Source organism: Zychaea mexicana (genome assembly GCF_025766255.1).
Source record: "Zychaea mexicana strain RSA 1403 chromosome Unknown BDB00scaffold_39, whole genome shotgun sequence".
Taxonomy (NCBI): Eukaryota; Fungi; Mucoromycota; class Mucoromycetes; order Mucorales; family Lichtheimiaceae; genus Zychaea; species Zychaea mexicana.
Window position 1 is genome coordinate 54072 of NW_026516702.1, and position 24852 is coordinate 78923.

Consider the following 24852-nt stretch of genomic DNA (forward strand, 5'->3'; position numbering starts at 1 on the left):
CGAGCTCCTTGGGTACACTTCTAAACATTGCATATTTCCTCATTCCCTCCCCTGTACAGTACTAGATATATGTACGAATCTGCAATGCGGGAGCTCAAGCTATGGGTATCGCTCTGCTACTTACCGTTTGATCCATTCCACTATTTGACGCGATGGGCATGATGGTTCTCTAACAGCTGAGGGCGAATATGTACTCAGCAGCAACCAAGGTTTGCACAAAATTATATCACTAGTTGTTTTGTTCATAAGAAAATTAGCAAGTCTTACTGCTTTTTTTTAAAACCTGGGAGTAAAGAAAGATATGTATATCTTTAGGAGTGTTTGCATTGTCTTGCAAACCCCTCCTTTTAGTAGGCATGAATTATACATGTACTCGAAAAAATCAGTAGAGGGCACTACATGGTATAATAAAGAAAGAGAATAAACCAACAAGAAGTGTATAGACAAAAACGTATCTTTGAACGCAACCACATAGATAATTGAGACCTTGCCTTTACTATTCCTACTTCAGTTAATGCAACGAGTGAATATATACATATACTACTGAAGCTGCTCTAGTCAGAAAAGCTCCTTGTTCGATAGTAGATAGCAGCCAAGTTTAATATATAATTATATAATGAAAGTAGAAGGAGACTGGTACGCCACCAAACCCCTGCAAGCAACAAGGTTGATTTTGCAGTAAAGAGGCATGTATTTTCCACTAAGGAGAACTCATCATGCACATAGCAGTACAATGTTTATCGCCCACTTCAACTGGCGGAGAACATCAATCGTTGCGAGAAAAATTCGGAAAAGCACCTGGTGGTTTTATGTACATAAGATCAGTATCTGAAATCGGCATTGGAGATAGCTCACGCTAGTACTACTCGAACCTAAACTTAGAAAGAGCAGTGATTCGAAAATTAAAAAGACCAGGCTGTGAAATTACATGTATGGGCTCGAATAAGAGGATACGATGTAGATACTTTTGCTACAGAGATCAAGCGTTAGCTATTTTATCTGTTATGCACATTGAGGGGTCGTATTAGGTGTTTAGTTGAATACAGGGTGCGCGGAACCGATACATATAAAGGGCAGTGCTCGTTCATGTCTACTTTCTCGTTATTTCGCCTTATTACACTTGTATGCCCCAAATATGCCTCTTCAAGTTATTGGCGCGGGGTGTAATCGAACTGGCACATATTCACTTCATGCTGCTTTAGAGATATTAGGGTAAGTGATTGCGAGTTTCACGGCCGTGTACCATTTAATAGCACTTTTTTTATCATACGGTTCCGTTTTCTGAGGATTAATAAGAGCATTTTAGGTATCAAACACACCATGGGTACTGTCTGCTCAAAGATCCAAAACATCAAGACCCGAGTATTTGGCTGAATGCCCTCAATACACCAGAAAATGCCCGGGAGGGATGGGAAATTGCGTACCACAATTACACTGCTGCTGTCGACTGGCCAACCGCCCCATTTTACAAACAACTAGCAGATCGATACCCCAAGAGCAAGGTTATTTTGACTACACGACCCGTCGAAAGCTGGTACTCTTCAATGGAGAATTCCGTTTTTCTCTTTGTCCGTTTGAGGTTTGTCAAACGTTGGCTTCCAAAGCATATTCAACTCTTAGACGAGCTGTACTTTCGAACCTTCCTGAACGGCGCATTGCCAGACCCGAACGATGAATCACCAATGTATGACCGCGAGTACATGGTGAAATGCTACGATGCCTACGTTTGTAAAGTCAAAGCTGACATTCCTGAAGATCGCCTGCTTATCATGTCTCCAAACGACGGATGGGAGCCACTATGTGCATTTTTAGAAAAGCCTATACCGGATGTACCATTTCCTATAACAAATTCAAGACTTAATTTCGCCGACTTTATCATAAAACCAATGCTCGAGAACCACCAAGAGAATATGGCTGTACGCTTTACAGCCATGGTTCTAACCTTATGGGGCAAAAGACCAGCTAGCCAGCATATTCTTAAATCAGTATTCGTAGCAGTCGCTATGTGTATAATCTCTCAAATTTTATTCCCTAATTTCGACTTATTTTCAATGTTAAAAGAATACATTATTATAATGACAAATATAAAGTAATATCTATACGTTTTAATGATACAAACCAATCATTTGTGTTTTCATGTGGTCGTGGATTAATACTGTAATTGGAGACTAGTAAGGAAGGGGTGGCTCTGATCGCAGCAGTTGTTAAGTTCCCATAATTCAGTTTTCAAGGCTCAAATTGAGATACAATCATAGTAGAGATGCGCAGCTCGAGAAAACTTGTTTCTGAGATATGATAAAATGATCAAGTACGAACATCTTTGGACGATTTCAAGACTGCTATTGGTGTATATGTAAGATACGTATAATCAATAGTATAAGCAGATATATTATCATCATTTATGATTCGGCTCACTCAGTTAGGCGTAGTAACGTTGCAACCTACGTAGAGTAACAAGCTTTCCTAATAAGTAAGCAAAGTAAGGACTGGTATAATTCCTATGTACAGTGCTGTGTACTAGTACAGTCACTTCCACTTTCCTTTTGTATATACTCACTTTTCCTGGTAAGGAGAGGGTAGGGGATGATGGTGGCATCCTCTTTGCAAAAACTCCCACCCCACATGGATGTAGACGCGAAAAAGTTATATAGGGACTTAAGTAGCAAGCAAGCGGATTTAACTAATTATTTATTAAATTGCACGGCTGTAAACCCTATATTATGGCTTTTGACAGCAGAAGAACAAAGGGCCCACATTAGCAGCTAGTATACCTCATCGATTTGTCAGAGGAGCTGTGAAGATCTGCTACATATTACACCCACTTCAGCAACAGGTTACGGTGCATATATGCGCTTTTCTCTGATACTAATATGATGCATAAATATATGCATACTTCAATCCTCTTCACGAAACTAATTCATATCCTGAGATGCATTCGATACGCAACTTTACACATATTTCAAAAATGGGTATTGTACGAGCATTTAAAGGAAGTTAAACTCAACGGAAATATACCCCTTTAATCGAGACAGCTTTTCGCTGTTGTCTGATAGGTTTCAATAATTTTTTTTGACATTGTAATGTTTAGATCGCTAATGAGGTTTTGTGATAGACGGTGGTTTGCTATCGCATTTAGTCATAACGCATTAACTTCATCTGGAAACTATTAATGACAGCAATAGTATTGTGATCATCTTTCAGCTAATGGGACGCTAAGCAATGTTCTCATATTAGTACTCGCACCTGTATATGAATGAGCAAATATAAGCCCATTATCCCTTCTAACTTAATTATTTTAAAACTATATTTTTACACGCAGCGGTGCGTCTGTGTTTAGGTCATTGTTTTGTAGGACTAATCGCCTTGTTAGAGCTCGTACAATGCTACTTCTGATAATATATAGTGCATACCCACCAGCAACGGATCTGTTTTTGAAGTCTGATTGCGCTGTCGGCTGCCTGGTAACTTTATCAAGCTAATATGTGAGCGAACTGCAATCGTATTTTTACATGGAGCATAGTCGGCGATATCGATGAAGTAATTACTGTAACACGTAGAATGGGTATAGACAAACAACTGTTTGTGAAGGCTTAATAAAATACTAATGTTTCTAATGTATCAAACATAATCTTTCATAAACCTTGCGAGCCTTTCTTGCTGGTGGCAAATTTGGATTTGTGTTACAGTGACCAGAGCTCCTGCCCAATTTACAATAGCTTTCTTTGTATCCCAACTTTTCTTTAAAAAATTGACAAGATGCGTGAAATTGTTACTCTACAACTCGGACAGCTAGCCAATTTCGTTGGAACTCATTTCTGGAACACTCAGGTGAGAATGAAATGAACAACGCTTAAACTCTAACGGAATTTATTGAAGCCATTTTTATGTTTTAAATTTAAGGAGGAGTATTTCACGTATGGAAGCGATCACACAAGCAGCGCTTCTACGAATGAGTTGGACCACGACATTTTATACCGTACTGGGGTTTCACCTACAGTATGTACAAATGTCGCACTTATCACTAAGGTGCTTGCTGCTAATCACCACGTTTAGGGAGTCGAGACATACACGCCACGTGTTTTAGCTTATGATTTGAAAGGTGAGTCTGCTTCTTGCTCAGTCGAATTAATACACCGCTAATGATAAAGTCATTAGGTGGATTTGGATCACTTCAGAAATACAATCAATTGTTTGCAGCCGAAGCTGGAGATACTGCAAATTGGTATGCGATAGTTCCGAAGCTCGAAATGAAGTTATGAAGATAGTTAACAATAGTAATAGGGATCAAGGTATAAACAAGATCGTGTCAGAGCAATACCCTAAAAACGCTTATCAACAGCAGCTCGAACGTATGGATATGGTAGGAATTTGCTAAAATTAAGCACCTTTTTTTTAAGAGATACACTGATTATTCTAATAGGATCCAAACATGGAAGCAGTAGCATTGGATGATAAATCCGTCAAAACCTGGTCCGATTTCAACAGAATCTACTATCATCCACGGTCCATGAATCAAGTCACAACGCATAACATGGATGACAGCATTAACCCGTATAATACCTATTCAGTCGGACGACAATCTTACAGTGACTATGAACGGGTGAGTAGTTGGTACTTTGTTTGATTTTTTGTACAGTATCTTATCAGATATAAATGTAGGAAACTGAATCATTTGAAGACAATTTTCGCCGTTTTGCTGAAGAATGCGACAATCTCCAGGTCTGTGCTAATTGTTGTATTTTTACGCTACCGTTTAGAAGTTGGCTCAATTTTTCTCTTCTCTCTACTAGGGGTTTCAAGTGTTTGCTAGTGTAGATGATGCGTTTAGTGGGTTCGCTGAAGGGTTGTTACAAGATGTCCGGGATGAATTCGCAAAGACACCTATCCTATGCTATGGTCTACAATCGTCATCTATGCCAGCGCCAGAGGTAAGCTCTTTTACGATAGACAACTTCCACTTAATATGGATGGCTAATTATTTGTAATAGCGTTCCAGACAACGGGTTACACTAAATCGCGCACTAACCATGACAAGGATAGTCGATTTATGTTCAAGCTATATTCCACTATATACGCCCTCATCAAGGCACATCTTCAATTCTGGCTTATCACCTTATATTCAACCAAATGTACGTACGATATACTAGCTTGTACATCAATATCTTACGCTATTTACATTATTTTTAGTGCAATTTATTGTACCATACAAGCGCTATTCTTTCAACAGCTATAGAAACCGTATCTTTATCCTACAGGTCAGCATTATGTTGCAAGGAATGGGCTTCAATGATAGCGAGCTAATCAGTACTTTATATATAGAACGAAGAGCAATTTCTTGAGCATTGGAAGCTTGTGTGATAAGATGAATGGTCAAGGCACAACTCGATTATCGGGATTATCATTGACATTACCGCTGCCATTTTTGAAAGAAGGCTTCAATGCAACGGCTGAGCAGTTCAAAGATAAGATAGCTCCAGCAATCGAACTATCAAAACTAGCATCGGTATGTTAGCAGTAGAACTGGACGTTTAGATGAGTTACTCATTTGTATTACAGGTCCGACAACAGTCTGATCACGACGTATTTGCTGAAGACGTTGTCGTACGTGGTTTGCCCAGGGCATCTGTCCGTGCCAGCGATCAAGGATTGTACGATTATACTCGATTGCTGTACCACAAGTTTCCGCAAGCTGATCCGTAAGCTCGCTTTTGATTTGAAGATATATTCGTAAACTAAGTAATATTTTGTTTTTAGTCGCTTTATCGACAACGTTTCCTATCCTCTCCCAAGTTCATATCCGCAATTCTTCACGTCTTTCTGCGACGATAAGGGCTTTTTGTACGTTATAATCAACGAATAGGCGGTATTTACATGCTCATATTAATGTTCATGTTTTTGGGACATATAGAAAATCACAGCAGAGATCTGAGACATTGAGCTCGGTTCCTGTTTTGTCAAGGATGTATACTGGAACGGAACTCTGCCCTGAGATCAGCGCTCTTGCTCAACAAGTCGAATCGGTGCCCTTTAGACAGATGTCGGATTATTCAGAAGGAACTTTTGGGCTAACTCAGAGTGACTATCTCGAGTTGAAGGAAGGACTGATGCGGCTTTCTGATGTATACTCAAGTGATAACGAAGTAATGTTGGGTTAAATAACAGTGGAAATTTATATTTGAATAACAACAAGTTTACTGTGATTGGTCTACAAGATAGGTGGCCCATATCCAGTTTGAAGGAGGTGCTGGTGGAACCCAAGTAGGTGGCACTTTGCTCTCTATTGAGCTGCTCGACCCTTCATAGAGGAAATAGTCCCATTGGTTTCGTATCCGCCTTAGGTCATTTGTAGTTTGGTAAGCTTGACCCCAGTACTTGTAAACCCTCGAGTCCAAATCGCTTTTGGTCCAGGAATCGTCGGGATGGACATACAGCGCTTTCTCTTCAGGCCTGTCTTCTTCCTCTGGTAGTTCTTGGCTACTTTGTTCGTCGTTAAGAATCTTGATTCTTTCAAAAAACTTGTTTCCGTCCTCTGGGAAGAAGTGCCCTTTTACTTGGAGTCGTTTACGTCGAATGTTGCGGAGCTGCGTTAAATTTTCCACCAGCTTGCTTAACTTTCGTATTTTTGACTTTTGCGGTGATATGAGACGAGACTCTTGTTGTCGCGATTGCTGCTATGAAGCGAACGTGCTGTTAAGTTTAGAAATGTAAGCCTTGCTCCATGTATAGCATACCTGTCTTTGCTGCTCCTGCTGACGGGTTTCTCGTTGCCAGCGATCAATATCAGCATGTAATTTCTCTCGACGTAGCTCAAGCTGAACTCTTCGTTGTTCTGCATTTTCGTCGCGGCGCTTTCGCCCTTGCTGGTGAAAATCACGCCGTTATCAATAGTTCCAAAAAAGCATACTTTTAACAGCTTACCTTTTTTCTAGCCAATTTGCGTTGCTTTTGTACAATTTGCCTTAATCGCTCTGGATCTTGCAAGAAACGCAGTGTTGCTTCCGAAGTTGTCTAAACGTTTCCAGTTAATTGTTTCGAAACTTGTAACAAAAGCATTTGTCTTGCATTACTAGTGTTGAGTTGGTGTCTCGATCTTGCATCTTGAGTAAGCTATCAGAACAACTAGCAAGGCTTTCAATTGAATGGATAGCTTCAATCAATTGTTGTTTAAAATCTATAACGCGCGGTGGAGATGTCGTTGAAATACAAAATTTTTTAATAATATGTATAAAAATTATAAAAGGGGTTTCTGTTTTACTTTTTGCGATGAAGGCGCATATTCAACTATAAGCGATGCTGACTGTCTCCAATCCTTGTCTTCAACTCCATCGCATCATCCTGCTCATCATCATCATCAAGAAAGTCAGAACCTCCATCGTGTAAAGTATCGGTATCGAGGTTGCTTGGACCATTCAAGGGAAGCTCGCTGTAGTCACCGCCCGTATCAAGCTGGGCACGCGTGTGGGTGGATGCATCATAACGCGTTAATTTCTCCCAAAGTAAAATGAGAGCAAGGGCAAACAAGAAGACGGCAAATCCAAATGAGAGTAATACGTTGCTGTAAGAGCTCACGTCGATCATTGAGCCGTTCAGGTACATGAGTTGCTCCTCAGTTGAGCCCATGAACAAATGACCAGCGAGAATAAGCGTCTAATTGAGTGCGTTAGCATATTTTATTAGCGCTTAGATGTTCCATAGGGAAACAGGCCTACCAATGGGGGGATATATTGCCATGGAGAAATGGCGAATTCGCCCTCCTTCCATACAAAGCAAATCTCAATGATCCTGCTGAGACCGCCAGCCATCAACATGTAACCAAAAAAAGAATGGATTTGTCCACTGTTCGGTACATGTTGCGCGTGACCCTGGAAAGCTACAGCGGTGAGAATGATAAGAATCGATGGCACAACAGATCGCTTGCCATTTCTGCTGAGGACGATACCGACGAGTCCAGCGACCCACCAAATGATTCCCATCGACGTGTGCTGATAATCACCGTGATTCCAATCCTGGCCCCATCTTTTTCATGAGTTTATATCGACATTCTTCTTCGTATAGCATTTTCAACATTAAGAAGATCTAATTTCTTACCGATGTTCCGTAAAGGTGTTAACAATACCCCATAACATGATCACCCAACTATCGTACCATTCCTGACTCTTTCCACGTCGCAATAGCCATGGACCGCCAACACGCAGTGAGAGCAACAGCAGAATACCATAGCCGACAAACGAGGACCCCATTATAAAGTGCGCAAGGCACTGTCCAGTTGAGTCTATTGTCTATATGTGTCAGAAAATTTATATAGCACTTGCATACATTCCGTAACTAACCTCCATAGCAAAATCCAACGCTTGCAATCACGCCTAGAACGATTTGCACATAACCAATAACCGGTACCAGTGCTCCAAGCACTTTGTGAAACCGAACGAGAAAAGGCCGAATCCGTCCTTGAATACCTCTCTCCCAATGCAATTTCAAATAACCACCTAGGATGAGCTGTACCACTACTGTCCAAATAACGACAGACGCAAACCATCGATGTGCAATGTGCGGCTCCTTGTGTTACGTGGTAATTTAATTGTAAGAGAAAGGGTCTATTAAGGGGTTTATTGAATGATAAGATTCTTACATAGTTGCGGCCACCATGAGCATGAGCTAAGAAGTAACCAACGACGAAGAATACGGTTGCCAGTATTTGTACAGGTACGTGCCACCGATTTTTCGAGAGACCCAGTACCATGCCGATGGGGTACAAAAAACCAAATGCTATAAATTTGAAGTTAGCAGAATGTCAAGCGATCATTGCGGTACTATTAGTTTGTACGTGCCTAACACCATGAAGGTAATGTGCAGGGCCATAACGAGGCCAATGGGCTCGTCAGTAGCAGCACTTGACTTGAATACTGAAGGATCGAGGTTGTGTGAATGTCCTGTAGCTCCCGAATGTTCAAGGGCGTGTTCATCCATAGCGGAATTGGCAGTACGAAGAGAAGTCAGTTGGTTCGCATTGAAAACACAGCAAATGCTCTTTTACGCTTAAATATTTCTGCCGTTACCTATGGTACAACAACTGACAAATAATGACCTGGATTGGGAAATGGCAACTGAATATAGAAAAATATGTCTTATTTGGATATACAAAAAGGAACGCTGATTCTCCAGTTAGCTTATTGAAAATAAAAGATGCAAAAAGAAATAAACAAGCATATATAGTTTAAGGCGGCATAAAATAAGTGCACAGGGAAGAATGAAAAATAGTATGATGATGTCGCATATCAGCAATGAAGTAGCGGAAACCAAAAAGGGCTTGTTAGTGGCGTTGAATGGACGACATGCGTCGCTGCTTGGCTATCAAACGTGAAAATCGTAAACCACAGGCATTACATAGTCTAGAAATACGCGTTTAGTATCAGAAAACATTGAGATACACACCAACGAGTAGAATATTTGCTTACGTTTTGTCGCCTGAAGGCCCTCTACGCCACTCTGGACTTTTACTTGTATGACATTTGGCACAGATCCTCATTGAAATGCCACGTGGAAAATGCGTATAAATATAGTGCGTCTGCACCTTTCGATCGACTGCTCGTTCTAGTTCAACGGATTTGCAGGTCTGGGAACATAGTAGCTGATTGATAGACATGTAAGGCTGACTATTATCTCTGCCTTGAATACCGACCATTGTGATCGAGGGAGAAGTATTGTTGGGGTCATGTGATGGTTTACGAAGAGTCACCAAAGATGTCCTGCCAAACAGTATTACACCATGGTCAAAATAATATGTGACGCAAGATCAATATCTTCCAAACACTTTGAAAACTATACTAATGACGATTGACCTACTCTGATTCTTTACTGCTGGAACTGCTGTGGGGGATAATGTTTGTCCTATTACAACGGTCATGATTGGTATGAGCAACACCATTAATAAACGGAAGTTTATCACCAATGTCTGATGAACTTGAGACGATGTCACTCTCTCTACTCTCTTCTGGGGCGTTGTAGTGGATGTAATGCCGATATGTCGCATTTCCGGTCGTGTTGGTGCAATCACTGCCTGTACAATGTGCTGCCAATGTTGTAGCTGGAGTTACCATGGTAATGTGAAAAGCGCCAAACGCGATGGAGCCATAAGGGATGATGATATGCTCGAAGCAATACATCCCATCGGAAAGATAGATCATAGAGCTTGAACGGTAAGGATGCGTGCATGCGGCCTTTTGATACTGTAACTTAGAGTACTGATTGATCGTCATGGAATTGAGTAAAAGTATTTCTTTTTCCATTACAATTTTTGTCGAACTAAGAACTTCGTCTAATCTGGCTTTATGTTGCTTCTGATGAGTGTGGCTGGTCGATATCGACGATCTATTGCTCTGGGCGCCTTTATCGTTTGACGCAATGGTGGTGCGAGTTGGCCATGATACAATGAGCTCGCCTGTTTTACTGCTGTGTATTTGGAGCATTCGTAAGTTGTGGTGAGTCGACGAAGAAATACAAGGTCCATTCCGCGCCATTTGCTCCCGGCCATTTAACAAGTCGACCAACGTATCAATTTCCTATATGGCGTTTCGACATATTTATCTTAATTATCTTTGGCTCGTCGAAAAACCGCTTGTTGTTGGATAATAGAGGCATACAAACTGTTTTGGCTCACAGTCTCCACAAATGAGTCTGTCCGTGTACTTTTTGTACGAATGCTCTAAAATAAGATAATTGATGAGCATGAAAACAAAGGCATATCCATGACAACAGCTTCATCGTACCTGTGTTGTGAAAGAATGCCAGCAGAATGCTTTCAGTAGCAATATATAGAACGATATCCATAATTTGCCATTGGTCATTTTCGGAAGGTTTGATACCAGCATAGGATGTTTCAACGGAGCTACTAGCAATATAAACAGAGGACTTTATGGAAGCATAATCTGTGAGCCCTAGTATAAAGCTTTTGTGATAAAGCAAACAAACTTACATGGACACATTTTGTCTCTCTATTATGACTTGACGCAGAAGTCAAAGCTCGAGTAGAGTGTGCTGGTGTAGGACGTGCGTTTTGATAACCAGAAACGTGATCGAAGGACAAAAGTCGACATCTTTAGGAAAGAACAAAAAGTGATCATTGGATAAATTTCAGAAATGAATGAAAGAAGTCGTAAACATAGCAGTGGGCGGCACAGTTTGCATTTGTGCAACGCGATATAACGATTGAAACAGTAAACATGTTACAAATTCAGTTAAAGCGTACGGAGCCATTTTAAAAAACTTTTGATACTTACCTAGTTATTGAGCCTGCCAAAGTTCTGACACGCAAAAATCGTTCAAGATCAGCTTGGGCGATGCTCAATTCCTCTGGATGAATAAAATCAAGCAGCGATCGATTCTGTAAAAGAGTTCGTACTGACTGTTTATCGTCACCAACAACTGTTTGTGCAACAGAATCAGGCAAGTACGCGAACCGGAACTGTTCCGGAGTCAACAGTGCCCAAAAACAAGGGGCGGCAAGCACATCCATACTTGCAGACAAAAGGTTAAAAAGTGTTATAGTCTCCTATTGCATTAAACAAAACTATTTCACCGCTCTTTCTGTACCTTTATACTTGAAAAGATCAGATCGAAACAGTTGTATGTGTAAGGAGTGCAAACTTAGTATCCACGTTGAATAATATGAATTTGATATTTGATGTAGTATGTTCGTAATATGCAAAGAAAGGACAGGAAATATTAAAGGAACGAAGAAGCAGCAATGTGCATTAGAAAAGATAAAGGAAAAAGGGATTTTATATCAAAAGGGAGATGTCCAACATATGAGAAACTGAACTGTTTGCTTAGGCAGTCCAGAAATGGTAAATAGAAGCCGAGAAGCCAAACAAAAAAATCAAAGAATTAGGAAATCGAGAAGAGACATCTGGAACGCCTAAACTATACTCACCGCAAATGTATCGCGCAATAAAGTGTCTCAGACATCCGTAGGCATCAGTCCTGTTGCTTGGAGAAGCATGATTATTGTGTAAATACAGCGTGTCTAAACCATCATTACATAGGAGCTTAACTTTAATTTGACCATCACCACGGCCACCACAATTAACATCACACACGACAGAAACCCACATAGCCGGATTGTAGTGATTATTAGTAACGCTGTTATTATTGCGTAAAACTGTTCAAAGGAAATTACCTTTTATGAATGTAGCACATTAGCAACAAGCTACATGACTCTTCTTTGTCACTGAGGCTGCGGGACGACTCAGACACGTGTATATCATATATATAATTTTACCTTGACGCGCATTAAGCATTCTTTAGTTTCATGTATAATCTAATCGACAGAGGTATAAATATAGAAACCTTCCAGCGTCCTTTCTTCTGTAACAACACCACTATGTATCTCAGCAAAGTTTACACAAGCTCTACTGACGCTATTGTTTACTATATGTCTTTGGAAAGCTAACATACTAGGAGGCTGCGATGCCGAGTGCTGATGCCGACGACATGCTGGTGATGGTGCTGCTGTTACCAGGAGAAACAAAGGTGTCAAGCCCAGATTACGGGGCGTATCTGCTCGTCCTTCAACACAACAAGCTGTTTTTGGGTATTGCCAATCCAATATGTATTGGTTCGACGTTTGGCATATGAATCACAAGGCTTGTATGTGTCGCATTCGAAGATACGGAGGATCCAGTGAAAAGGTTAAATGACCTCGCGGAAGGGTTGTAGTTTCCCCTGTCGGTGATATGCTTTTTCTCATAATATTGGTGTAGGTTCATGTTGAGGTAGATGAGTTGGAACTGAATGTGCGCGGCGAAGCTGGCGGCGGTCAGAAGGTGGACCGGAAAACCAAACGATATAGGTCTCAAATGGCGGATGAACGTAGGTTAATGGTGCATTCATGCATACAACCAAGTACCTTTTTACATAAAGCAAATTTAATACGAAAAAGAGACATAATATAGCTGTCATCGTCGACCTGTTGGATATTTTTAGAGTTACTGCTATTAACTTCTTCTTAAACGACGTCGGCCTCAATCTTCTCCATGTTAACAGCAGCGGCCTCCTTCAAGCGCAATATCCCGCCAAACTCGATTCCTTTGTCGCTCTCTAAACACACCCACCGAAGAATCTAAAGCTTCCACAAGAGAGAACCTGGCCTTTCTCCACGCATTAGTAGTCGTGGTACTTTATATCCGGTAAAACAGCCATAAACGACATCTTTTGATACGAGCGTTTTGCAAATCTTGATTTCTTTGTTGCAAACTTTGCAGATGGAAGGATGACGGCTGTAAGAGTGTAAAGTATTTCGAGATATGGGGATTTGTATGTTGAGCAAAGTTGACCGGGCAATATCACCTCAAACCCAAACTCTGTCAAACCTGTTGGTACTGTGGCGTTCTCCACTAAAGTAGCCCATCATTCCGTAAGGTTTTCAACGCGTACATCTTTCCAGCTAGAGATAGATGCTGAGATTTGAGTGGATTCAACCAGTTTAACTGTGAAAAGCCTTTGAATCGTTTGATTTGGATTTTGACCTGATTGAATTTGAAGTGCTTCGACATGACGAGACGAAGTTTTTCATGAACTTTTTGGCGTTTTGGTCAGGTGCTGTTCTAGACGCGGACCGAAAAAGTAGAATGATTCGAGACATATCAGTTGGGAAGGCAATAAGGTCCTTTGTTGCCAAGGCCATCCTTGTATGCGATGATCGAGTAAGGAATGTAGAAGGGAAACGAAATAACAGAATTAGGGGAGGGGGGGGTGGATGGGGACCTATCACCTCACAACTGGGTAGCACTGAAAATCACTGCGTATGTGAAATACTGGTTCGTGCCGATGCAGTCGATATGAGGTCCATGGTTTGCTATATTAACCCATAGCAACGCGCAGAAAGTCGGTATATAAACATGAAAGAAAGTTCATCATTATTTATTTACTGTAATGAAAGGTTTATGGACAATAGTACAATTTTACAGGAAGCAATACTTAGTAGCTTCTGCCAAACAACATGTAGTGCTTGGCATCTTGACCACAGGCAACACACTTGGTTTCGCCGGGGACAATAGGTTGATCGGTTGGTTGTTCGAAAGGTCTGCAGAGGGACTTGGCACCCATGGAAGGAGCGCGCTCGTCTTCTTCCTCGCCTTCGTTGGCACTGAATTCATAATGTGAGAATATTGTTAGAATAAAGCTGGGTTGTTGTGAGCTATATTATTGTACGTACGTTCTAGCAGAGTTGTCCTTGATTTCATCTTCGCACGCCATGCGATCGCACCAAGGAATCAAGCAAAGCTTCTTGGCGTTAAGAGTGGGTACAAAATCTTCCCATTTGTTAACGCGTACAATCGATTCCTCCATCTTGGCCTTAGCGCGCTCATACATTTCACGCTGAATGGTATCGAGGGCCTCTTGAATACCTTTTTCAAGGTTGTCCAGAGGCACGGCAAATTTGGCACCGTTATCACGACGGACGCAGGTAACCTGAGACTTTTGAAGGTCCTTGGGACCCAATTCAATACGGAGGGGTACACCGCGCAATTCCCAATGATTGAACTTGAAGCCTGGCGTGTAGTTGTCACGAAGATCAGCCTTAGACTTGATATCAACCTTCTTGAGGCGAGCAGCAATTTCCTTGCAGCCATCAAACACCTTATCGGTATCAGCCTGCGTCGACTTGACAGTAAGACCACAGGGAATGACCACAGTTTGATGAAGAGCGACACGGGGAGGGAGGACCAAGCCCTTGTCATCACCGTGGACCATAACCATCACACCAATTGTACGCGTCGAAATACCCCATGAGTTCTGCCAAACGTGAATCTTCTTGGCCTCCTCAGAGAGGTTGGCGGGTGCATTGGGATCCTCGACAGTGATATTAAACATTTTACTGAAGTTCTGGCCCAAGCAGTGAGAAGTACCACCTTGAACAGCACGGCCAGTAGCAGGAATGAAGCCTTCGACGGTGGTAGTGTAAAGACCACCTGCAAACCGCTCCTTTTCGGATTTGACACCCTTGACGACAGGCAAAGCAAGATAATCGTTGTAAACTTGTTCGTACAGGTCAAGAATTTGCAGCACTTCTTCACCGGCACCTTCCTGGGTCAAATGGGCTGTGTGTCCCTCCTGCCATAAGAATTCACGGGTACGCAGGAAAGGCTCTATATGTACGGAATGAGTCAGTATGCTTATGCTCTGTTTACAGTGCTATTCACGAAATAGGGCTTACGGGGGTTCTTGAACTCCCAACGGACAACGGAGCACCATTGGTTGATACGGAAGGGAAGATCACGATGAGAACGAATCCATTTTGAGAAGTACGGATACATGACTGTTTCCGAGGTGGGACGAATAGCGATAGGCTCTTCCAAGTTGCTTGAGCCTGCTTTGGTTACCCAAGCGACTTCAGGGGCAAATCCTTCAATGTGGTCCTTTTCACGCTCGAGAACACGGTTGGAAACAAACATAGGAAAGTAGGTATCCTCCACGCCCATCTCGGTGATTGCGTTGTCAAAGAAATCTATTTTAATCAATTACAATAAGTGAAGACATTCAAGACGTTACAAACACATGTATGATACGCACTGGTGATTTGCTTCCAGATGTTGTACGACAACGGGCGAAGAATGTAGCAACCCGAAACATCGTAGTAGTCCAACATTTCACTCTTAATCAAAACCTTATTTTTTCCCATTTTGTTAGTCAATCAACAAACAAAGATACACGCAACTTTGAGCCATTAAGCTTACCTGTTGATACCATTTAGAAAAGTCCACATCCTTCTTGTATTCGATGCCCATCTGGTGGATATCTTCAGCAGGACCTAACGCTGCAATGCAAGTTTCCTTTTTGAGAATCTGAGAACCTTATCTCTCGCTTTCCGTTTTTGATCATTACCTTCTTTCTTGGCTGCCTTTGGAGCAGGAGCAGAAGCAGGCTTTGCTGCAGCTGCGGCCAAGGTCGAGAAATCAACTTCAATCGTGTCTTTTCCAAGAGACTTAAAGTATGACTTCAATTCATCGACAGAAACAAAGACAGTCTTATCGGCTGCGCCCTCGCGGAACGCAAGAAGAGTTGTATCAGAAAGAGCCAAAAGTGCGGTATCAACGACCAAATGGATCAACGAGAGGTCGGACACGTTCGATAAAGCAAAAGGTGAAACTATAAAGACATTTGATTCGATCAGATCCACCGATCCACGACGTATATATCTCTTCCACTATCACTCCAAAAAAAAAAACAATACCAGCATCTTTGGCAACACCAAATGTATCCTTCAAAAGATCCTCATTGGCAAATCGGCATTCCTTGAGCGAAAGCTTCTTGCCCAAAGCGGTAGCATTGGTTTCGGTGGAGTCAAGTGCAATCACGACAACAGGCGTGGGTGTGGCAGTTTTGGCTGTCTTTGGCTTTAGAATCAAGCTTTTGGTAACCTTATAGTCAAAGCCAGGATTAACAGCGGCCAAGGCATTCGCCCATGCCTTGTTGTCGGCAACCGCTTCGTGTGAGACGGACTTGGGGGTAATGGAGAGCTTGGCGAGCGATTCCAGCACAGTTGACATTTTCCAACCAGTAAAAGGGACAGGACCGTCGGGTGGTGATGACAGGGGAAAAGAAAAAAAACTGTCGACTGAGTTTGTCAGAGTCTGTCATTTTCCCTAATCTGCGCAGCTATTGGTTCCCGCTGCGTATAAGAACCAAAAAAGAAAAAGTTAACTTTGGGCAGCTGTCTCTGAACAATTTGAGCACAGGCACAGGAACATAAGAGTGCTATTTTATACATGTCATATTGATTGTCAAGGTGTTTAATCACTTTTATTCAAAGCTACTCAAGCAGCATTAGCTGAACAAAGACGCTAACGCTTATATTTCTATTAGAGAAAGTAATACCAAAAGTTAATAGGTTTTAAAATATGAATGATTACAGATAACGAAGAACTTACATCCTCGCTTTGAAGTCGCATAGCAGGATCGATGCTGTTTCGAAGCCCCACCATGATACTCTGAAAAGCTCCTGTCAAGCCGATCATGGGCTTTATCACTGCAATGGGAACAGCACGGATGACAGCTTTGGCTTGAGATGATGATGGTGGCGACGACGACGACGACGACGATGAGGTTGAGTACGTGCTCTCTGGACTACCCGCCATACCGCCATTTTCAATTATTTCTGTTGGCACAGCCAGAATCGTTTGGGCCGCTGCTCCCAAATTAAGACTGAGATTTTTATAGGCGTATTGCAACCCTTGTGATAGGTCGGACGGTTGATTTGCAAACTTGCTCATTGCTGTAGCGCCCTTTTGATGATGGTAGAGATGATATTCGTTGGCTGCAGCGGCAGCAACAGCAGCATTGGCAAAGAAGAACCCATCGTCGTCGTCTTCCACTTGGTCAAGAAGATCCGCGTCATATTCTATGGGTACGAATTCATGCCGCCGCGACGGTGACAGAAAATCATCTGCTTGTTCGAGTATCACCTGCGCACCCGATGCAAAACGCGCACTAAGATTAATGGCTTCCATGGCGGTTGCTCGAGCAAAAGATTGAGTGCCTTTTTGTAGACCTACCAAGATAAAATTCAATGAATATAAACATTGAATCATAGATTGCTATTATTGAACAAAAGGGGGTAATTTACCTCGTACGATACGCCCATCCTTTCTATATTGTTGGATTGGCAGTAGTACCAGATCAGCCATGCCACTTCCGACGTTGACAATGGAGCGAATGGGTGAAACGCCGGAAACCATGTGTGGCACTTGCGTGTTCATGATATGCGGGAGCCACTCCTGCGCCAGCTTATCTGCTAACCGAGTAAAACCATTGATTCCCGTCATCTTAATCTGGCTTAGTTGAATATCAGCACCATGAAGATGGAATAGATTTACAAGTTCGGCCAGTTGTCCTTCCTTAATGCTCCCATAATTAATGTACTTTGGCTTGTAGTCGATCTTGAGTACAATAGGACTTATTTCGACGTGCTCTTATACACAATGAGTGAGTTTGTTGCTTCTTTTATGGGATTCATAACTTATAAAACACACTACTTACGGAGGAAAATTTCTGGACTCGCGACATCTTTCTGATCATCACGCTGTATCGTCGCGTTGGCATATTTTGTAGAGCGCAATAAGTTCTTGTCGAAAGTGAAAAACTTCACCAAAAAGTTGAGCGCGTCTTGATCCACGTATAATCGCATTGGTAAAAGCTTCAATTTGATTCTAAACTCTTGCGTAGGATCATCCGCTACTGGTCGCGCACCCGTAACCTCGAACCGTAACATAACAGAGCCCTGTTCCCGTGGCAATTCGTTCGAATCAGGCCGCATATATCCTAAGAACTGATGCCATGACGACGTTTTGACATTGTCGATTATTTGATAGTCTCGTACTTTTAGGAGCAAATAAAGGCTGACGTTGTCGGTGGGTGGCATCAAATTTAGATCCAAAGACAGACCATCAAGACGCATTTCGATATCACCTCTACTAGCAAAATGTCGACGACTCTCGCGCTTCCCGCCTTGACGTCGCTTGGAATCTGGTTTTGGTACTGCGGCGTGCTTGCTGAATGCATCATCCGAGCGGTCTGATGACAGTGAGAAAGTAGGGGAATGAGGGGTAAAATCGAGGTCGCTTGTGGTGTTTGTACTATTGTCAGAGGCAGTGTCGATCGAGCCTGGACATGATAGTGATTCTTTGGTGGTGTTGTTGTCATTATTGCTGCTTCTAGGTACCTGGTCGTTGGCATAATGCACATCATGGGCGTCGTAAAGCTTCAACATTACATCAAAGTTGCGTATTCGTACGGAAAAGACGGAGCGTGTTACATCGACAGGTCGTTTGTTGGACGCTTTTACCCGTCTATTTGTGCTGTAAAAGTTCTCCACAATAGACAGTTCGTTCATATCCTCGACAAGCAGACGGACTTGGTCTTCCTTTTTCCGTCTGGACTGTGCACGATGTTTCCGCAATGGCTTTTGTGGTGGTCCGTTTTCAGCAATCCGTGAGGTTCTTCCAGTTGATGTGTAATACCCCTCCACATAATCCATCTTTAGGGTATCACTATCGTTGATCTGAGATGGCGCCACCCAGCGTTTGAAGGCGTCAGGATCCAGGCTTTCCAGCATATTGCCATCATCTCGATTCGTGTTGTTATTGTCAATGTTTTGCTTTCGTGGTATTTGTATGGGCTCTACTCGACTTGCCACAGGGGTTTTCCCTTTAGTGTCTTGATGCGGCTTCGGTATGTCTCCTTGGTTTGCGACATAGGTGATGAAATTTATTAGAGAATGAATTGAATCAGAACACCCCTTGATTGCCACAACGTTGTTGAGAATAGCAATATCGACGTTCGGTGCCGTCACAAGTTCATCCAATTTAATCTTGACTCCAGCTTCAAATTCGGATATAGTGAGGGTACAAATAAAGCCCAGTGCACACCAGTATGTATTTGCATCCACGGATCGTTTTGCTAGCTGTGCTATTACTTGCTCGATATGATTTTGGCCGACATGAGTAGCATCATCCATAAGATATACGTTCAGGCTCTGCACGCACATTTTAACGTCGAATATAGGCTGTCCTCCTGATATAATATCTGTTGTAACCTGTATAGCGGTTAAAATTAATAGATTTTCGCGGGGTATTTGATTAGTAATCACTTTGTACCTGAGCATCATTAAGAACGATTACTGCTCGTGATGGAATATGTAGCGGTTTATAATCCACTGAAATGTCGAATACGTGAGCGTATATCTTATTGTATTGCGTAGCGGGATCGATAAAGACCATCTAATAGAAAAAGCAGAGTAAAAGAATTTAGTATCGAATTGACAAGTGAATTCATTATAAACCTACATCTTCAGGAATGCCTTGGAATCCAGCCAAGTGGTCGACAACGCTTAATTCCATGCCAAACAGCCAGCAAATATTACAAGCCACAACACTGGTGATCTTGTTCTGCTTATTCAGCCCTGGCATCGGCACCAATTTCGCAACTAGAGAAACTACTGACGTGTTGCGTTTTGCCTTTGATTAAGAATTAGTTTTATCTAAACCAATGAGAGCGAGGTCAACGTACATTCAACTTTTTTGGTATTGACTTGCAAATTATAGGCATCGCAGTCGGCGCTGTTCGATCGAGAGCCAGCTGATCAATGTCCAAGGTTGTAATATTTTCATTCTAACAATTACGTATTAGTGTAACCGACTCATGCATAGTATAGAAGAGCCTAAACATTAGCGTACCAAACCGAGATGCTTTACTACTGTAAAGTATCGAAATTCAGACATGTGCAGCCGATAGGTTGTCTTGACAGAGTCCTCCTTGGATATATGGTGAAGATCCCAGATAGCTAATACATCCACAAGCTTATCAATAACTGGTTTCATTATCTGGCCATTTCAGGTTGCAACTTTACCATCACTCATCACCACAACTAGCGAAAGTAAACTCGGAGAATTTGTGCTCTGACCCAGTCTTTCATGGCTTTGGCTAAGAACACTGGAGGCCTGCACAGAATCAGTTTCGGTAAAGCGAGGATCACCAGAATATGAATTTGCGCTTTCATAGATGTCGCTCATTATTGACGCAGATGCACGTTCGGTATCATCGTTGCTTTCTTTGATATCTTCGGTTGGAAATAATCGACGCATAAATCTCGGTTGCCACAAGATTAAGTCGTTTTGTAATATTTGGAAAACATCCCACACTTCCTTGGTCAAATTGAGCCGCGTTACAGGGAAATGGCAGTTCACTACAGCAAGCTGCACTCAACGCATAAGCTTCTGACCATGTTGATTGACATCTACATGTGTTCATTACTTACTGAGGTTTCAATTGTACGTTGTTTAAATATCATCGATGATTCTGCTTGATCTTCCATTGGTAATTTTTGCTTCTGCGATAGAGGGAGCGATTCGTTTTTGCATAGATACTCAAAGATGTTGTTTGGAATATCCGATCCAGCTCCAAAGAAACTTGGTTTGGCTGCAGAAGCAGGATTGGCTCCAATAGAGCTTGCTGACGGTCGCAATGTTATTTCAAAGCTTGGACTTTGCATAGATTGAGACGATGTAAAAGGTATACCGGGTGTGTATCCTGAAGGTACAACTGTTTTGGAGGTAAACCAACATTGGGCTGCGTTGTCTAAGAACAGCCATATAAAATTAGTATCCTGCTCACTTAGGATGTCTTAACACTCTCATACCGTCTGCAAGCTGTAAGAAAACATTGATAAAACTGCAATCCACGTGGAGTTTCGTCGGCGTCTCCGCTCGAGCAGTACGCGGATAGCGCGAATGTACAGATCCTGCATCAACGTCACTATCGCCCACCTCCGAATTCCAATTGAGCACAAGCCGTTTGATATCCACACTCAATGTATCTGCATGTTGCAAGTCGTTAAACTCATCCCGTACACACACTTGGCTCATATCCGGAATAAAGAGCAGTATGCGAATAAAAGCACATTTTACGCGTAGCTTTTTGCGATGCTGGTGTTCCACCGAAGCTCGATCCAAATCTTCATATACTCTTTGGCTTAAAGTGTTATCTATCGCACTATAATAACGAATAAGCATGCAAAGTTTTTATAGCCAACACTTTCAAATAAGATAGTTTACCTTGTATCCACCTGTTCATTCGAGGTCCATGTAGAGGAAACATCCATAAGAGCGCAGACATAGTTCTCAAGACGGTCGACAATCTGCGCATCAATATGTAGTGTGAATGGTTGGAGATCCATGCTGCTTTCCTCATCCAACGTTGATGCTATAAATTGTTATGTTAAGTATCTCTATGTGCCTTTGAAGGTATGACTAATGACTAACAAATGGAGGTTACCGTTTACGAATCTGCTAACTTCATGCCCCTGTTTCTTTTCCACGCGTAAACGAATTGCTTCACCTTTATTGGATTTGTTTTTACTCCTCTGTTGCTTCACACTCGGAAACTCGGTCTCGTGCAGATAGTCATTTCGTATGCTTTCGTCGAACTCAAAGATGGGGTTGTACATGCCGTACTGCGTCTGCCGTATGCGTCTGGGTAACTCCTTGTAAAATTTTGCACAATCAGGTCGCTTGATCCACTCGCTTATTGAAAAGCCAGTTACTCGTATGTCGAGTATTGATAATGGAGACGAGTTGACGGTCGGGGATCCAGATGGTAGAGGGCTTGTGCCTTCCCGAGGAGGGGTGTGCCGTATGGAAATGTCCCGTTTTGTAGTTTCACGGTGGAACTGCTGATGTCGCATGATTACCTGAGAAATGGACAATTTGAGATGACTGACATCTTTGAATCCATTACCATGTGTTGTTGTTGGCTCGTAACCATCAGCATACAGAAAGTAGCAATCGATTGTACTAATTTGCAGCTTAATTTTAAGCTGGGGTGCTGCTGTAGACGCTGTAGACGCTGCAGATTGTAAAGGAAATGCTGAAGATGCTGCGATTGGCCGTGATGACATGTGTGGGTCTTCGTTCTCTAAGGGCGTTTTGCGATCCAGTTGCTGTAAGTCTGCAAGAAGATCGAGTGGCCCTTCCGGTGACGATGGCTTTTCCGATGGTCCTGGATCAAGTGATACATCGCTCATCTTTTTCAAAAGGTCCACCAAGAATGCTGCTTGCCACGGGGTGATATAGGTACAGATATGTGTGCACAGAAAGTCAATCTGCTTTATTACTGGAGCGTCCGTCGATTGTGGTGCGTTGAAAGGAAATGAAGGCCGCAGCTTGATTCGAATCCAGTTCTCTTTATCCATAGTTGTAAGCAAAAGAGCCTCATAAGGCTTGCTGGCTCCACCGGAATAGGTTGTTGACATTGAAGCACGGGTTTCTCGACGTGGAAAAGCACGCGGTGTCGTCGATCCACTCATATTGCTAGAATGAATAGATTGGTTTCCGTAAAAGAATGATCCCTCGCCTTCATTCGCCTCGTAGAATTCTGTTTGATCCAAGTCGCTTTCGTCATCGTTACTTTCATTCTTCTGAAGCGTTGTTTCACTCTTTGACGGGACTGAATAGAGGGATGAGCGGTTTGAGCGTAGCCATATTGTGGGCGATGCTATAGCAATGATTTTAATCGTTTCATTGGCGTCAGGTGAAAGGAAAACGCTCGATTCAACAAGAGGGGGCTGGGTAGACGTTTGCCTTGCGTTGAATTCAGGTGTTTCGTCAAAATATGAAATCCGGGGTATATGCAGATCAATAGAGTATTCTTCATCAGAATTTGTCGTTGGCGGCTTATGGAGAATGCGAATCGTCGTATTTACTACGTCTATTTTGACCTTTGCTAGCATTTTGTCAATAATCCGTGTCAAGACTTGGAGTCCCTCAGTTCCAAAATCAGCATCAGCGGAAGTCGACTCGTGGATGGATTGCTGTATCGAATCCATCAACTCTTGGTCCTCCATTTCCGTCCGCAAAAAGTCGTCAGCAAAGTGCAACGAAGATGACATAATGGGCGAGTCATCATCCTCTTGTGCGCGGGCTATCACAAGTCGGCCTATAGTTAATAGCCTTATCAAAATATATATTAAGATGATCATCCAATCTTACTTCTTCTCGTAGGCTTCGTTGGTCGCAGCGTCAAATCCAGCCCTTGTACCTTGAGAGCAATATCGCCATTCCAAAAGTTTGACCATGGCAAAGAAGCACTAATACTTCCAACACGACCTTGTTCCAACATAAATGGTGTGTCCGCTATCCATTCGTTAAGTCGCTATATAAGAAGAAGACATCATAGTTCAAAAAACAGCAGCCAACAAACACGATACTCAGGAATAAAATACTTACCTCCAAATTCAGGGAAAGATCTCGCAACTCAACTGAGCCATTAACTAATTCAATGTCAAAGTTTTCGAGATCCAAGTCACTGGCAAGGAATTGGCCGATCGCCTTGCGCAGCAGGAATTTATATAAACGTTTTTGAATGTTGGTCGGAAGAGTAAATGTGGACCACGCTGAGGGTATAAAATTCCACGGCTTCATTTTGAATAACGGAACAATACAGGAATTTTTAAAGAGGAAAATGTAAAGAGACAAATAATAAAGAAAAGAAAAGGGCACCGTTAGTGCCTTGACGAAAGCCAACCGAAGCTGTTCAAGTGACCAGAAGAACGAAGCAACTGACCATCTGCTTTATGATCGGACTTTTGCTTGGCAAGAAAGGGGGCGCTTTTGGTTATATTTATTGAAAGCTTAGTATGTAGTATCATATCAGCGACAAGCATGATGCAAATGAGTGATGTCTTGACTGCCAGCACAATACATACTGCCCTGATCTATGCAGGTCAATTATCGCTTACTTCTCCATTGTCCCGGGTATCTGTAAATACGGGGAATAGGACGGCAGATGTGCGGTGTATTTTGACCTGAAATAAGCAACATAAATGATGGCTTGCTCTCCGTTTAACTCTTTCCTTTGGGCCGTAATACCATACCGTAAGACAATCCGTTGTCTTTGAGACAGATACGACCGCATGTTATCCTCTGAAGCAAAGAAAGCGATATGCTGATGGGAGGTTACACGAGCGAATACCATCTATGCAGCATACTTACAGCTAGTAATGCCGCTCGGACCCGGGATATTGGCATGCTTAAACATGTTTTCATATGCAATGTATAGTCTATGATGTTTGTTGTGTTATTCTCAAAAGAACAAGTGCTAATAATGGTGTGAAAAGGACGCGTAGCTAAAAAAAATATACGACTATGCTCAACAAAGAGTTTCCCTTCGCCATGCAATAGATGGTTTTGGCGCTGTGTTGCTGAGTTTACATTGTAGACGCATTTTTACAACTTAAGCGCAGTGTACTTCTTGTAGGTGGCGCAATTGATGTGTTGATATGGACGGTCTGTAACAGTACCA

The 24852-nt window shown here is 42.3% G+C and overlaps 9 protein-coding genes across 9 annotated transcripts; 3 read left to right on the forward strand and 6 right to left on the reverse strand.

Annotated features, from left to right (window-relative positions):
* Positions 1-1135: 1135 nt before the first annotated feature.
* On the forward strand, positions 1136-2093 carry BDB00DRAFT_764252 (uncharacterized protein; the record flags this gene model as incomplete). Its single annotated transcript, XM_053119444.1, has 2 exons — positions 1136-1212; positions 1307-2093. 2 exons carry the CDS (start codon positions 1136-1138, stop codon positions 2091-2093), a joined length of 864 nt encoding a protein of 287 aa, XP_052979372.1.
* A 1536-nt stretch (positions 2094-3629) lies between these two features.
* Positions 3630-6188, forward strand: BDB00DRAFT_824433 (tubulin domain-containing protein). Its single transcript, XM_053123612.1, has 13 exons — positions 3630-3828; positions 3901-3996; positions 4054-4099; positions 4156-4222; positions 4282-4360; positions 4421-4600; positions 4660-4719; positions 4791-4928; positions 4989-5129; positions 5188-5255; positions 5320-5503; positions 5557-5838; positions 5909-6188. Exons 1-12 carry the CDS (start codon positions 3757-3759, stop codon positions 5698-5700), a joined length of 1275 nt encoding a protein of 424 aa, XP_052979373.1. The 5' UTR covers positions 3630-3756; the 3' UTR covers positions 5701-5838; positions 5909-6188.
* BDB00DRAFT_824435 (uncharacterized protein) lies at positions 6189-7238 on the reverse strand (the record flags this gene model as incomplete). Its single annotated transcript, XM_053123613.1, has 4 exons — positions 7068-7238; positions 6919-7008; positions 6732-6860; positions 6189-6671 (listed from the first exon to the last, which is right to left on the reverse strand). The coding sequence occupies exons 1-4, from the start codon at positions 7095-7097 to the stop codon at positions 6192-6194; spliced, it is 729 nt and encodes a 242-aa protein (XP_052979374.1). The 5' UTR covers positions 7098-7238.
* BDB00DRAFT_824442 (uncharacterized protein) lies at positions 7239-9002 on the reverse strand. The gene is made up of 6 exons (XM_053123614.1): positions 8829-9002; positions 8630-8766; positions 8331-8556; positions 8089-8272; positions 7710-8016; positions 7239-7647 (listed from the first exon to the last, which is right to left on the reverse strand). Exons 1-6 carry the CDS (start codon positions 8965-8967, stop codon positions 7282-7284), a joined length of 1359 nt encoding a protein of 452 aa, XP_052979375.1. The 5' UTR covers positions 8968-9002; the 3' UTR covers positions 7239-7281.
* Positions 9003-9138: 136 nt separating this feature from the next.
* Positions 9139-9746, reverse strand: BDB00DRAFT_385124 (GATA zinc finger-domain-containing protein). The gene is made up of 2 exons (XM_053117172.1): positions 9456-9746; positions 9139-9389 (listed from the first exon to the last, which is right to left on the reverse strand). The coding sequence occupies exons 1-2, from the start codon at positions 9680-9682 to the stop codon at positions 9311-9313; spliced, it is 306 nt and encodes a 101-aa protein (XP_052979376.1). The 5' UTR covers positions 9683-9746; the 3' UTR covers positions 9139-9310.
* A 214-nt stretch (positions 9747-9960) lies between these two features.
* On the forward strand, positions 9961-10342 carry BDB00DRAFT_824448 (uncharacterized protein). The gene has a single exon (XM_053123615.1). The coding sequence runs from the start codon at positions 10014-10016 to the stop codon at positions 10191-10193; it is 180 nt and encodes a 59-aa protein (XP_052979377.1). The 5' UTR covers positions 9961-10013; the 3' UTR covers positions 10194-10342.
* A 209-nt stretch (positions 10343-10551) lies between these two features.
* On the reverse strand, positions 10552-11512 carry BDB00DRAFT_788168 (uncharacterized protein; the record flags this gene model as incomplete). The annotated part of the gene is made up of 4 exons (XM_053120766.1): positions 10552-10559; positions 10767-10908; positions 10973-11093; positions 11277-11512. 4 exons carry the CDS (start codon positions 11510-11512, stop codon positions 10552-10554), a joined length of 507 nt encoding a protein of 168 aa, XP_052979378.1.
* Positions 11513-13974: 2462 nt separating this feature from the next.
* Positions 13975-16547, reverse strand: BDB00DRAFT_788170 (uncharacterized protein; the record flags this gene model as incomplete). The annotated part of the gene is given in 7 exon segments (XM_053120767.1): positions 13975-14194; positions 14213-15146; positions 15215-15505; positions 15571-15664; positions 15735-15814; positions 15883-16146; positions 16232-16547. 7 exon segments carry the CDS (start codon positions 16545-16547, stop codon positions 13975-13977), a joined length of 2199 nt encoding a protein of 732 aa, XP_052979379.1.
* A 294-nt stretch (positions 16548-16841) lies between these two features.
* Positions 16842-24578, reverse strand: BDB00DRAFT_872630 (uncharacterized protein; the record flags this gene model as incomplete). The annotated part of the gene is made up of 18 exons (XM_053126980.1): positions 16842-16856; positions 16929-17548; positions 17624-17968; positions 18037-19591; positions 19653-19775; positions 19842-20012; positions 20065-20166; positions 20232-20338; positions 20405-20750; positions 20813-21132; positions 21194-21546; positions 21609-21756; positions 21829-23472; positions 23541-23703; positions 23778-23966; positions 24290-24355; positions 24420-24473; positions 24543-24578. The coding sequence occupies 18 exons, from the start codon at positions 24576-24578 to the stop codon at positions 16842-16844; spliced, it is 6357 nt and encodes a 2118-aa protein (XP_052979380.1).
* Between the last annotated feature and the right edge of the window lie 274 nt (positions 24579-24852).